This window comes from Cebus imitator, unplaced genomic scaffold, assembly GCF_001604975.1.
Source record: "Cebus imitator isolate Cc_AM_T3 unplaced genomic scaffold, Cebus_imitator-1.0 Scaffold38, whole genome shotgun sequence".
NCBI lineage: Eukaryota > Metazoa > Chordata > Mammalia > Primates > Cebidae > Cebus > Cebus imitator.
This window is the reverse complement of record NW_016107353.1, coordinates 4,756,069-4,769,404: the sequence shown is the minus strand read 5'-3', so window position 1 is coordinate 4,769,404 and position 13,336 is coordinate 4,756,069. Positions and strand designations below refer to the sequence as shown.

Below are 13,336 nucleotides of genomic sequence, written 5' to 3'. Positions count from 1 at the left end.
TGGACCCACCCATGCATCCCAGTGGACTTCTAACCACTCCTACTTTCCCTCCTACCTGCCCCCAACCCAGGCTGTATCATCTGTGGTGGTCGTCCTGAAGAACGAAGGAGGAAAATTGCACCAGAAAAAAAAAAAAAATTGAGTCATTAGAGGTGTGAAAAGATGGAAAGATTACATATAATTTATTCAGAAGCGAAGTCTTTTACAGTGGAGGTGAATTTGCACACTCCACGTGAACTACACTTTTCATAGTTGCCCCAGCAGGCCCGTCTGATGCTTGACAAGCCCACTGTAGGCAGGTGGTACTTGCTGTCTGGATCCCGGCTCGATAAAGAACAATGAGTATGGATTTCTTGGAAAAGACAAATATAAATTCAGGGATGTCTTTATTCCTCCTTCGCCTAGGAATTAAATTCATTCTTCCTAAAGTTCAAATAGTTATCTCCTCTTTGAGGCTTTTACAACTCCCAGAGCGCTCTAGTTGCCTTCTCTGTGTCTGTACAACTCTGTCTTTATTCATTCAGCAAGTATTTGTTGAACACTTATTATTTATGAGGCACAGTCCTGGGTTCTAGGCATACATGGTTGAAAAGGTACACGTAATCTAGCATTATCACGTTGCTTTGAAATTCAGTGGCTGTGTGTCTCACACTCCACCCTCTCTCTCAACCGCAATGAATACTTGTTACACTGAAGGCAGGAATGAAGTCTTCATATTTGTATGCCCAGGAACTGAACTGGAATCTGATGACACTTGTTTCATGACTCCTCCTTACACTGCCACCACCTGAATGAGGCAACTGTCCTGGGCCCAGATGCTGACCTCATACTGTGCTTTCTGATGTGGCAAATAGACGTTTTCAAGCACAGTCTCAGGGAGGTGGAAAGGCCAGTCCTTTGGCCCCTGAAACTCCAATGAGTCAATGTTTAATGCAGCCACGATTCTAGTCACAAGTATGATTGTTTTTGACTGGTCCTTTGACTCACTGACCATTCCTGGCATTCATTCGCGTTGTGAACTATGATTCTGTTTCTCCTGGTGTAGTCTGGGTGTAGTGTGGAAGACCCGATTTAATAATTTCCGACCTCATTAAGTGCAAGGTCACATTCCAATCTCCACGGCTTCATTCAGGAACTCCTTCCCCCGCCCTCCTCTTTGAGCATATATGCTACCCACGCGGAGGGCACCTCACTCGCTCTACAGGTAGCAAGGCCCGTGGTCCTTTAGGAATACGGAGGTTTACATCTTCGTTCTGAGGGTGGGGAAAATAATTGTTATCACTTTAAAAGTGTTCGCGCTTGCTAAGGTGCTAAGGCAGAAACCGCGCCCGAAGCGTCGCGAGAACTGGAACCACCATCAACTTCTCGCGATGTTTGGCCCCGCTAAAGGTCGCCATTTTGGAGTCCACCCGGCGCCTGGTTGTCCCGGCGGCTTCTCTCAATCTGCTGCCGGGACCAAAGCTGGCCCCGCGGGTGTCTGGCCTGTGGGCAGTTGGACCGACACGATGTGGCGGCTCCGCTGCAAGGCCAAGGACGGCACCCATGTTTTGCAGGGGCTGTCCAACCGGACCCGGGTGCGGGAACTCCAGGGCCAAATTGCCGCCATCACCGGGATCGCCCCCGGCGGTCAGCGAATCCTAGTCGGATACCCTCCCGAGTGCCTGGATCTCAGCAATGGGGATACCATTCTGGAGGACTTGCCCATCCAATCTGGTAAGGAATCAGGGCAGGGACCAGGGAAAGTCCCGGGAGGACGGAGAGGGGTGTGAGAGAGAATAGAAAGCCAGTTACGGTGGCTGTGGGTCAACTGGGGCTTTGAGACCAGGGGTGAGGATAGATCAAAGAACAGAGAACTCTGACGGAAGCCGGGGCAAGTTTCTAGCAACTCCTGTTCTTTACACAGGCTTGAAAAGCAACTCACAGCCTTGAAGTCCCCCTTCCCCAATCCGCTTTCTGGTCGGCTTTGAAACTATCTCATTTTGTTTTCCCTCGGCGTTCACAAAAATAAAAAGAAGTAGGGCCTATTTTCCCTGTCCTTATTTATGTCTCTTTTTCTCTATATCATCGATCAGGTCTGAAGGGTGCAGGATATTTTTTTTCTTGGTTCATTTTTGGAGTCGCCTTCATAGATGCTTCGTTTGACAGGCTTACTCATTTTAGAGTTAGCTTTTAAACACCCACTGAAAGCCCTTTCAAGTTCTAACCAGGAGCAGTTTATTTCTGTGGCATATTAAAACTTGAACATCAGTGTTGATAATTAAAAGCTTTCAGCTGCTGTATCAAGGACGCTGTAAACACTCAATAGAGTAGATACGTTTCCGGAGAAGGAGAACCCCCTAGCGGCCTACTCTGTAGTGAGCACCTTCTGTAAGATACTGTATAGGGAAATGAAATTTTGTTTTTGAATATATCTTTTTAAGTAAGCCTCAAGTTGTATACTCCAGGCCCCTTGACTAAATTGGGATACAACCCGAAGTGTTTTTTGTTCTTTTTTCATCTTCATGAAAATTCAGTGAACAAAAATTGTTACTGGTCACTTATTTGCAAAGCTGTATTCTTCTTAGTAACCCCAGTTTATGCTTTAACTCCTTCAATTTGTAATTTACAGACTTGGCTAGTGAACACTCAGTTTCATCTGTAATTTCTCTGCAGTTCTGGATTCTTCTTTTTTTTTTTTTTTTAACAGGTGACATGCTGATCGTTGAAGAAGACCAAACCAGGCCCAAAAATTCACCTTCACTTACTAAACATGGTGCTTCTAGTTACGTCAGGGAAACTTTGCCTGTGCTTGCCAGAACCGTGGTCCCAGCAGACAACTCTTGCCTCTTCACCAGTGTGTACTATGTCGTTGAAGGAGGAGTCTTGAATCCAGCTTGTGCCCCTGAGATGAGACGCCTCATAGCACAAATTGTAGCAAGTGACCCAGACTTCTATAGTGAGGCAATACTGGGAAAAACAAATCAAGAGTACTGTGACTGGATCAAAAGGGATGACACTTGGGGAGGAGCAATAGAGATATCAATTTTGTCCAAGTTTTACCAATGTGAAATATGTGTAGTGGATACACAGACAGTAAGAATTGATCGTTTTGGGGAAGATGCAGGATATACCAAAAGGGTTCTGCTTATTTATGATGGCATCCACTATGATCCACTTCAGCGAAACTTCCCTGATCCAGACACACCTCCTCTGACCATTTTCTCCTCTAATGATGATATTGTTCTTGTACAAGCACTGGAATTAGCAGATGAAGCTAGAAAAAGGAGACAGTTTACTGATGTCAACCGCTTCACCCTGAGATGCATGGTATGTCAGAAAGGATTAACTGGACAAGCAGAAGCAAGGGAACATGCCAAGGAGACAGGCCATACCAACTTTGGAGAAGTGTGATCTATGCCTGAATGAGGGTTGAAGCCTACTACCTCACAGATCCAGAAGGCTCTGGCTTTTCCAATAAGCTATTGTAACCCTAAAGAACAAAAGGACACAATGCTTGAACCATCCTTTTAACTTAACACCACTAAGACACTGAAATTCCTTGTTAGGATTAAAATTAGTGTGCAAGTTTACAGATGTGTGTCTACAGTGGTAGACTGTACATACATGCCTCTTTCTGCTGGAGTGACAGAGGTGATCCTTGCTGCCTACTGACACTGACCTGAAGATTGAGATTTAGTATTATAAACTAGCACCCAGCAGCTTTACCTTTTAGAAGAAAACATCACATTTTGGGTAATGTGGAAGGCCTGCGAGGCCACTGGACATTTACCACAGTGTCTCCAGTAACTGAGTCCTTTTAAAAACTCTGAATGAGTTAAGTTTCTAAATTATGAATTGATTCATCAAATGAAGATACTCAGAATTGTCCAAACTGATTTTATATTGCAATTTGGTAGACTTTATAAATGTGTGCTTAACCACTGATAAGTACATCACAAGCAATTTTTACAGGGATGAGTTTCATCCTTGAGAATGTTATCACAAAACAGGAACTGATTGTGCCCTGTTTAAGATATCTAGTGTATAAAAAGTAGAATGTATGAGGGAAAAGGTGCCTGAGCAGCTTACTGAAGCTTTAAAAGACCGTTGGCCTCGTGTTTTAATGCAATTCTTGTATTGGTTTTTGTCACATTGGATAACATTTTAAAGTTAAGCAGGTATTTTTTTAATTGAAATTCCTTGTAATTTGAGTGCTCAGTTTTTCCTTCATTTGCATAACGATTTGTCTGGAGGGATTTAGTTTTCTCAGCTTTTTGTTAAGAGCACTTTATCCAAAAATTTTTTTTCAACTAAAGTAATAATGCTCTGCTTTGGGTTGGTTTTTGTAAGATTTTTTCGCATACCTAAACAGTGTTTGTTTTTTTGCTGGCTTTATCCCTCCACTAATGTTATGTTAAGTAATTCCACATTCCTGCAAATTAGCACTTTGCTTATCTGCAATCTTTTACTTTGATTTTTAAAGTAATTGGAGTAATGCTGTTGAATGAATTTGTTTCACTTCCAAAATAGGAAAATTTTTAAATCCTTGCCTTATGCAGCTTTCTCAGAATTCTGCTTCTTCCTAATACTAGATGTGTAGCCATTTGCTTGGTGGACTAATCCGCAAGGCACACCCTCTAAAACAGCTTCACTACAAGATCTTCCAGATAAAGTTTTCTACCTCTTTTCTTAATTATTCTGATCAGGGATGCTAAATTATAATATGTATTATCTCACATAATGTGAAGAGGCTTAATGTTGTGAAGTTTTGTTGTTTTGGTCTTATTTTTTATTAAGTATCTCAGAGTATCAATGGTATACTTTAAAGCACTTAGTTCTTTTTCAGCATATCTTCCTAGCAGACGTTTTTAAATTGACCTTTACTTTTAGCACTTCACTTGGTGAAGGTGGCCATATAAAATTAAGGAACATTTGAACAATATAGGAAAAAGTACTTTTAAGGAACAATTCACAAAATATGTTTGAAATCATCAGATGACATTTTTTGAATACCTTTTGTGTGCATAGTTATTTTAGACAGTATAAGCTATTATGGTTAGTATAACTTAAAAGTGTTTAGTTTTCTATTTTACTGAGCCTTAAAAATAGCACTTGTGAGCTTATGATACTTAATGTTTGGCAATCATGTTCAAATTAATACGATTGAAAATATCTGGTCTGGATGGTTTTGGTTTTGCATCTTTTTTATTTTTCCCAGAAAATACTAAATTTAAAACTGTAAAATAAGAATATACCACTAGACAACAACCATCAATTTGAGCTTTATGCATCATTACTCATAAAGCTTGCCTTCCATTGCTACTTCAGGAGACAAATTTGACATTTGCTTACTGCAGCTTTAGATCTACAAGTTTATTCATGCAACAGATATTTACTGAGTAATTTATACTGTGCCAGGCATGTTTTGATATGTTCCAACATAAATTTCCGTCACTTTAAAATTCAGTATATATTGTCTATAGTGGGTAAATTTAACAAATGAAAAGGAATAGAACACTGATATTTTGCAGAATTAAACCCCTTCATTGTAAGTGCTTTGTTTACATATTAAGTGTCAAGTATTTATTCAGGAGACCTTATTTCATTCTGTTTTATCTGTTACCGAGGTTGTCCGTTTACCAGTTGGACACTGATACTAAGTCACATTCCTTTCAAAAATTACTCTAATCATCTGCTGAAATTCAGCACTAGTACTTTAGTGTTATGATCATGGAAAATTCAAGATGAAGGTTTATTTGCAGGCCATGTGATTGAATTATTGAGGATTAAAAACCTAAACCTTTGCTCATTCTAAACTCAAGCTTGTAAGCCTCAGAATTTGCGTTTTTTTAAACTGCTTATTAAACTCTTGAAATTATTAATGGGAGTAAATTCTCATCTTGGGAATTTTGAAAATCTATGGACTTAAAACTTTCAGGAAGATTAAATGTCTTAAGTTTTGTACTAGAGCAGAATGAAATTATTCTTCCTGTTCATTCAGTGTTTGCCTGCCATACAGGAATTTTTTTTTTTTTTTTTTTAACGAGGACAGTTTACATTAGTGACAAAGTGAAAAAAGACCTCACTTTCTTACTCCACCTTTCTGTTACTCTTCTTTGGATTAAACGTCAGGTGTAGTGCTTTGAAGATTCACTCCTGCCCGAAGTGATTTCAGAAGCTAAAATTAATATCCCTGGAAATTTTGCAATGTGTTAGCCAAGTGAAGACATTAGTGTGTTACATCTTTTGCTAATGGTTCATGGTTGATTTCTTAATTGTTTTCCATGAAATTAGCATAGTCAAGTGATGCTGTTGAAGCTTGACTGCTGGTCAGTTTGACCCTGTTATTAACAACTAATGTAGTCATGCCACTTGATTATTCCATGAAGTCCCAGCAAAAGAATAATCAGGAATTAACTAACATTATGTTATCTACCTATATAATTTGTCTGTGTCCCTAAATGCCCATGTATAACTTGCTTCTCTAGTTTATTCCTTTGTAGGGATTAAAATGTGAGTGTTGCAAGTTGCCCTAGCTAAACATGGTTTTCTTATGTCTTTTTGGAAAAAAAAAAAAAAAAATGCAATGGGAAGTATGCAAGATTAAACAACAGAGCAATTTTTTTTTTTTTTTGACAAATCAGGTGGCCTTCCTAAACATGTTAAGAATTATGTTCTTTCATGTGTCAAGACACATTTATTTTGTTTGCAGCACTTTAAAAAAATGAAATAAAAGTTTACATGTTGGCCCTCTAGGGATCTAATTAAGGACATTAAAGTACGATTCTTGACCTACTAACCATCAGCTCTTCTTAATCAGACATTGCCATCAGTGTATAGTGTATCTAATGGCACTACATTCTGGTGTTTTGGTAACAGTAGAACTCAATTTCAGTAACTATTAGGAGCACAGTCTGTGCCCTAGCATTAAAAATGTTACTTATTATAATGTGAATATCTTGTATTATTCATTGTACAATGCAGTATTCAAATTTGTCCTTGTAGTGCAAAGATGACTGATAATTTCTAAAAGATTAGATCCTTAAAACTTGTTTGTTTCCTAGCAGACTTAGTTTAAGGAAGCTGATTTTTGAGTCAGAGGCCTTAAAAGTGTCATATACAAGTGACATCATTTTAAGTCCAAAGTGAAACGCTTGATTTGAATAAGCTAGTTTATTAACTGAAGATGTTTTCTTATGAAGTGTTATAATTTATATTTCAGCACATTTTATTTAGCTTAAAAATATAAAATGTTTCTGGTTGTGACAGAGTGTTTATTTTTCTCAGAATTAGCTAGCATTTTGCTTACAGTCCTTTGAATATTTGACTTAGAATTATTGATGTTGAATTGTAGGGTGCTGATTTAAGTCCTGATTCATACACATTTAAAGGAGGTTGGTAAGCCCCTCATGGTATTTTAGAGTGAAGGGAGGAAAGGGCCAAGAGGATAAGGTAGCACTGAAAATGAAGAGATTGTCAAATCAGATGCATTCCTAGTCATGAATTATGCTTTTCCAAACATTTTTAAAGCAATGCCTTTGTGTCAACTCAACCCTTCTTCCCCATTTCTTGGCATAGAATGTAGCATGGCCATAGGTGAAAAAGCTTGTCATTAAAGTGTGAAACCATTAATTATAAGCATTTTGCCATAATGCCCTTTTATACTTAGGTTTTAAAAATTACTAACCAAGTTTAGGAATAGTGAGAATATAATTTGATTAAGTTGTAGGTAAACAGAAAGGATAATCTTCGGCTCAGAGTTTCTGCTATACATGAGACTGACTTTATAAACTGGTATAGGCTATGTAGTGTAGCCCATAAGTTACTTAAAGGACCAGGGGACCTAATTTTGTCAGCTTTCCAGTCACGTTGGTGCCATTCAGGACTCAAGCTGTTTACAGGAAATAGGTACTTAGCAAAGCAGTATTTTTCCTTGAAAAAATTTGAATTCGGCTTAAATACAGAATAAATATGGATAGCTTGTGAAAAGGATTAGAGAATAATATTCCTGTAGTTTCTGTATTAATGCAGTAGAGACAGAGGTTCCTGATGCGAAAAGCCACAAATAAAGACTGTCAAATTAGAACTTTAGAATATGACTTGAAAAATTAGTAGGGATGAGCAAAACAGCATTAAAAATATTTTTCTTATTGAAGATGGACAGTGTTTTCTTGTTTTAAAATGTTTTGCCTATTTGCCAGCATTTTTTAACGTTAATGCACTGCTGCTACCTGGAAGATGTCTAATTTCATTTTCTACAATTACGTGATTTTGCCATTGTCATTAAGATGCATTGATTTTATTTATGAGGTGTATGATTTTAAATATCTAAATGCTGTATTAAGTGACTTGTTTCAAAAGAATAAATGAAGTGAAAACGTTGTTTGAGTATATTTTGGGATCCGGGCAGAGGGCCAGTGAACAGCTATTTTACTCAAGTTGCATATTTGTTATTAAAAGCTGTTAGACTGCATCTTTGACTAAGGTACCAAAATCTACCAAATATCACCCTTTAGGTGGACTCAAAGAATGAGATAGGAGAAACTAAGGTACTTCTCCTTAACACCGAAAGGCATGCAAAATTCCCATTCATTAACTAAAATTTTTTTCTAAATCAAATCCTGCAAGTTGTAATTCAATGTTTGTTGCTGACAAATTGTCAATGTGGAAAGGCTTAATATTTCTTTTATAATAGACTGCAGTCTTTGTGAACTTAGATGAACTTAGTGAACTTTGTGAACTTAGTCTTTTATAATAGACTGCAGTCTTTGTGAACTTGAAAACAATACATTTAAACATGTATTTGAAGCAACACTGGGGCTATTAGAATTGGCCAGAGTTAGGTCCCCTAACTAAACTGAACTACTTACCCATTCTTTCTCATTGAAAGCTTACAAATTATGTAGGTGGAACTGTAATAACATCAATTTGTACAGCAGCATAAAATACATCTTTGGGGGTCAGTATGCATCCAACATAAGAATAAGCCAAGCCAAACCTCAGATCACAAGGGTCATAACTGTGTGAGTCATGTGATGGTAGCTTATTGAATAATTAATTGTGCCCATAAAGCAATGCTTCTCAAAGTTATCACATTACCTGGGAACTTGTTAGAAATGCAAATGTTCAGAAGGAAATCAGAAATTGATGAGACCCAACAATCAATAAGCCCACCAGGCGATTCTAATGCATGATAAAAAAAAAAAAAAAAAAAAAAGCTTGGGAATCATGACCATCACCATCGTTGTTCAAATGAACCATTAATCACTTGGGAGAGATCTCTGAGGGTTTATACCAGTTTTGTGTCCTTAGCTTCACATGCGATTCATTGTCATTCACTACTTAACGATAGTTATTAAATTTATAGATAATGTAAATCCAGAGAAGACTGGTAGAACAATGAATGACAATTCAAAAATCTCAACAAGCTGAAAAACCCTAACATTGAATACTCCTAAATATGAAGTCCTGGCCTTGAATTCTAAATCCATTATGTGAGTCCAGCATGGGGGAAAACCTGGCTTTATAGTTGATTTGACAAAAGGTGTAGCAATGGCACTTAATTCTAATTCTGATCCCAATAAAGTACTATGGCTTAGGCTGCAAAAATAGTGCCATCTTAATACTTGAAAGAGCAGAAAAAAAGGAAGCAGTAGTCTTAATGTTGGTCATGTTGCATTGGAGGTTTGAATGTGGGTTTTGCATGTGAAATGTGGTGAAAAACAGGTTTGATGGCCATCGTGGAGGCTGAAGAAATGAGGAAAACAAAAAGAAACAGATTGACATGGTAGCTAACTTCCAATTTTGGGAAATGTATAAAAGATGAATTAGATTTATTCTCTGAGGCCCTAGAGGAAAGAACTCAGACTAAAAAAGGATGAATGTTGTTGCAAAGTAAAATTACATTAAAAACCTAACAAGAATGAAAAGGGATACCATAATATCAAAAAAAATAAGTAATGGAGGTGTTCTTTTGCATTATGAGAAACAGTGATAAAAGTCATTAGGTCCCTGCCATCTTAAAAAAAAAAAAAAAAAATCTGTCTTACAGATGCTGGAGAGGATGTGAGAAATAGGAATGCTTTTACATTGTTGGTGGGAGTGTAAATTAGTTCAACCATTGTGGAAGATAGTGTGGCAATTCCTCAAGGATCTAAAACCAGAAATACCATTTGACCCAGTAATCTCATTACTGGGTATATACTCAAAGGATTATAAATCATTCAACTATAAAGACACATGCACATGTTTGTTTACTGCAGCACTGTTTGCAACAGCAAAGACCTGGAACCAACCCAAATGCCCATCAATGTTAGATTGGATAAAGAAAATGTGGCACGTATACACCATGGAATACTGTGCAGCCATAAAAAATGAATGAGTTCATGTCCTTTGCGGGGACATGGATGAAACTGGAAACCATCATTCTCAGCAAACTAACACAGAAACAGAAAACCAAACGTCGAATGTTCTCATAAGTGGGAGTTGAACAATGGGAACATATGGGCACAGGGAGGGGAACATCACACACCGGGGCCTGTCGGGGGCTGGGAGGCATGGGGAAGGATAGTTTTTGGATAAATACCTGATGTAGATGATGGGGTGATGGATGCAGCAAAGCACCATGACACATTTATACCTATGTAACAAACCTGCACATTCTGTAGATTTATCCCAGAACTTAAAGTATAATAAAAAAAAAATGTTTTAAATGCTAGTTATATGATAACTACAAAAAGAAAAATGTAGTATTTCTGTCCTCTTTGCCATCCAATTAAAGCTTGAAAAAGAGTGGCTTGTGCTCTTAGTTATGCGGCGAAGGCTGCAAAGCAGTACTTACATTTTTGGCAAAGTGTATATACTTATTGCATGAGTAAGTATCTATGCTTATCTTATGTCTCTATGCCTGAATGAGACATTCAAGAATGGAAAAGCAGGCATTTCAAATATATTTTCTATTTTGTTCTGACTTGGGTTGTCTTTGTCTCTATTTTGTTTATAAATCTTGAGGATATTTACCAGATGAAAACAAGGCACAAATGTATTTCTCTAAACTCATTGAAACTTTTATGATTTCCTCATTTGTGTTTTAAAATTCAAGAATTTCTAAGAAACTATTAATAGCTCTCAGAGAATGAATAGTCTTCTCTTTCTTTGCTTTACTAGCTGCCACTCTTAACTTCTCTGCCCTCTTGACCTCCTAGAATTCCTTCCATACACAAAGTGGAGTTTTCTGATCTGATTCCCATGGCATTTCTCTGTATTCAATTGGAGGACTTCATTAGTGAATCTTAAGGTATTGGACCACATGTCATAATGACTTGGCCATGTTCCAAAACCCTAAAGATGGTTCTCTTGAATCATTGCAGTAAGCTAAAAAACGATTAATCTGGAGTTGTTTGGAGTTGCTGCTGACTCAGGAGTCTGGTTTGAAATCCATACCAAAGTTAAGTAGAAAATATAGACAAAATTATTCCTGATAACCCTTACCTCTCTCATAGAGTGTACAGACATCACCATAACTTTGTAAGCCCCACACCAGTGATGGAAGAGTTCATGCCCACTCATGTGGTGCCTGCCACTCTCTGAGGTTCAACCTGCAGTGAGTGTGGTTCACTAGAGCACATCCATTGGTGGACCCTGGACTCCAATCCCTGTGCCTCTTGTTCTGTTAAGCTGTCAGAAACACCATTCGACCTCTCAGCATCTCAGCCACCCATTCTGGAAAATGATGTCTCCAGAGGAAAAGTGGCTGGCCTCAGATGTTGGACACAACACACCAGACCTCTGTACTCACCTTGATCAAGGCCTGTGTTGTTAGTGCCTACCAAATTCTTCAATATCTTTTTGGCTCTCCACTGCAAACAGCAGGAGAGTTTGTCTGAATTACCTAGTCCAGCATCCCTGGAAGTGGAAGTCCTTAGCAGCACCTTTCCTATGATAATCAAGAAACCACTACCATAAAATCTTTTTTTTTTTTTAAAGATGTACTCTTGGAAATATCATGTATGAAACAAATGATGTAATAATTTTTCTGTCAACAATGGAGGGAAGAAGAGGTTAGTAAGAATTTGTCAGGGTTTATTTAGAACTGTCCAATGGGAAAAGGCACTTTATCAAGTAACCATGAATATTTTTCTAACACAGTTCATTTCCATTCTGTTGGATATTTACATTGAATTAAATAGAGATATCATTTCTTATGGAATAACAATCAATTTTTAGAGCCTATTATGCAGGAAATTTCACAAAATTACTCTTTCTAATTATGGACAAAATTTTATAGTTATTAGAATTCCAAACTTTCTTCCACTATGACTTAACTGTTTTGTATTGGGGTTGATAAATCTTTCTCCAACAAATTGTATTGAATTGAATTACTTCTCCCAGAGCTTTAATATTATGGAGTTAATTGATCAAATTGAGTTTTTCAATCTACAAAACTAAGGAGCAGATTTTGCATTATGTTGACATACTGCCAAAGTTACCCTCTTTACCACATCCTTTCACATCCAAAGATATAGCCTTGTTTTTCTTACTCTTACAACAAAGACCAAGAAAGTGATCTTGAATTTGGCTTGAAACAGCTAAACTAATAATTTATCTCTGAAGATTGTTAAATGGTTTAACAAATCCTTATTGAGCTTTTACTTATTGCAAAATATGGTGTCAAATACCTCAAGATTGCAACAATATTAATTCAGTTAATAAACATTTTTGAATGCTAATGTCATACCAGGAACTTCCCTAGGTGGTGGGTATACATTGAAGGGAAAAAAAACAAAACAACACTTTGAAGAAATAAAAATACAAGTGCTATGAGATCCTTTTGCAGTTCATAAGTGTGATGGTCGGGGTGTTGCCCTCATGTGTGAGATGTGATGACTGAGCCTTGTTATGACGTCAGCACATTACCTGGCTGATGTCAAAAATAAATACAGATGCTATGAAAAGAATAATTGGATTGGAAAATTGGATTAAAATTGATGAACCTGGGAAACACTTTGAGAAGATGACATTTAAGCTGAAATCTGAAGCATGAATAAGAACTAATCAGTTGAAAAATAAAAATAGAGAGTATAGCATTTGCAAACATGATGTTGCAGGAGGAAATGAAATATTTTTCAGACTAGTCTGGTCATAGTATGATAAACAGGGGAAGGGGACATGAGATAAAGTATTAGAAGCAGGCAAGGATCCAGATTTGCGGCATCTATAAGTGATATTAAGCATTTACTCTAATTCATATTTATCAGGTTTTATTTGCTTATTTTATATTTGTGCCCATAATTCATTTATAAACCCCACGAGGGCAGGGACTAGCTGTGTCTTTCATTATTGTTGTATTCCCAACACC

At 37.4% G+C, this 13,336-nt stretch overlaps 1 protein-coding gene and 1 non-coding gene across 4 annotated transcripts; both read left to right on the top strand.

Moving 5' to 3' along the window:
• Positions 1–162: 162 nt before the first annotated feature.
• Positions 163–9,288, top strand: YOD1 (YOD1 deubiquitinase). Of its 3 annotated transcripts, none has more exons than XM_017525511.2 (3): positions 163–213; positions 1,554–1,713; positions 2,687–8,360. In XM_017525511.2, the coding sequence occupies exons 1-3, from the start codon at positions 163–165 to the stop codon at positions 3,388–3,390; spliced, it is 915 nt and encodes a 304-aa protein (XP_017381000.1). In that variant the 3' UTR covers positions 3,391–8,360. The 3 variants fall into 3 exon arrangements, 2 of the variants coding, with proteins under 2 accessions (XP_017381000.1, XP_017380999.1); XR_005199649.1 differs by lacking the exon at positions 163–213 and adding an exon at positions 9,278–9,288 and having other exon boundaries at positions 1,198–1,713; positions 2,687–5,411; XM_017525510.2 differs by lacking the exon at positions 163–213 and having other exon boundaries at positions 1,198–1,713.
• A 3,514-nt stretch (positions 9,289–12,802) lies between these two features.
• On the top strand, positions 12,803–12,904 carry LOC119470740. The gene has a single exon (XR_005199704.1). It is a non-coding gene; the product is annotated as a small nucleolar RNA U13 (small nucleolar RNA).
• The last annotated feature ends 432 nt before the right edge of the window (positions 12,905–13,336 follow it).

Coding starts and splice junctions, on each gene's coding strand:
- YOD1 (XM_017525510.2), top strand. CDS start 1,371: ATGTTTGGCCCCGCTAAAGGTCGCCATTTTGGAGTCCACCCGGCGCCT. Junction 1,714..2,686: donor GGACTTGCCCATCCAATCTG/GTAAGGAATCAG, acceptor TTTTTTTAACAG/GTGACATGCTGATCGTTGAA.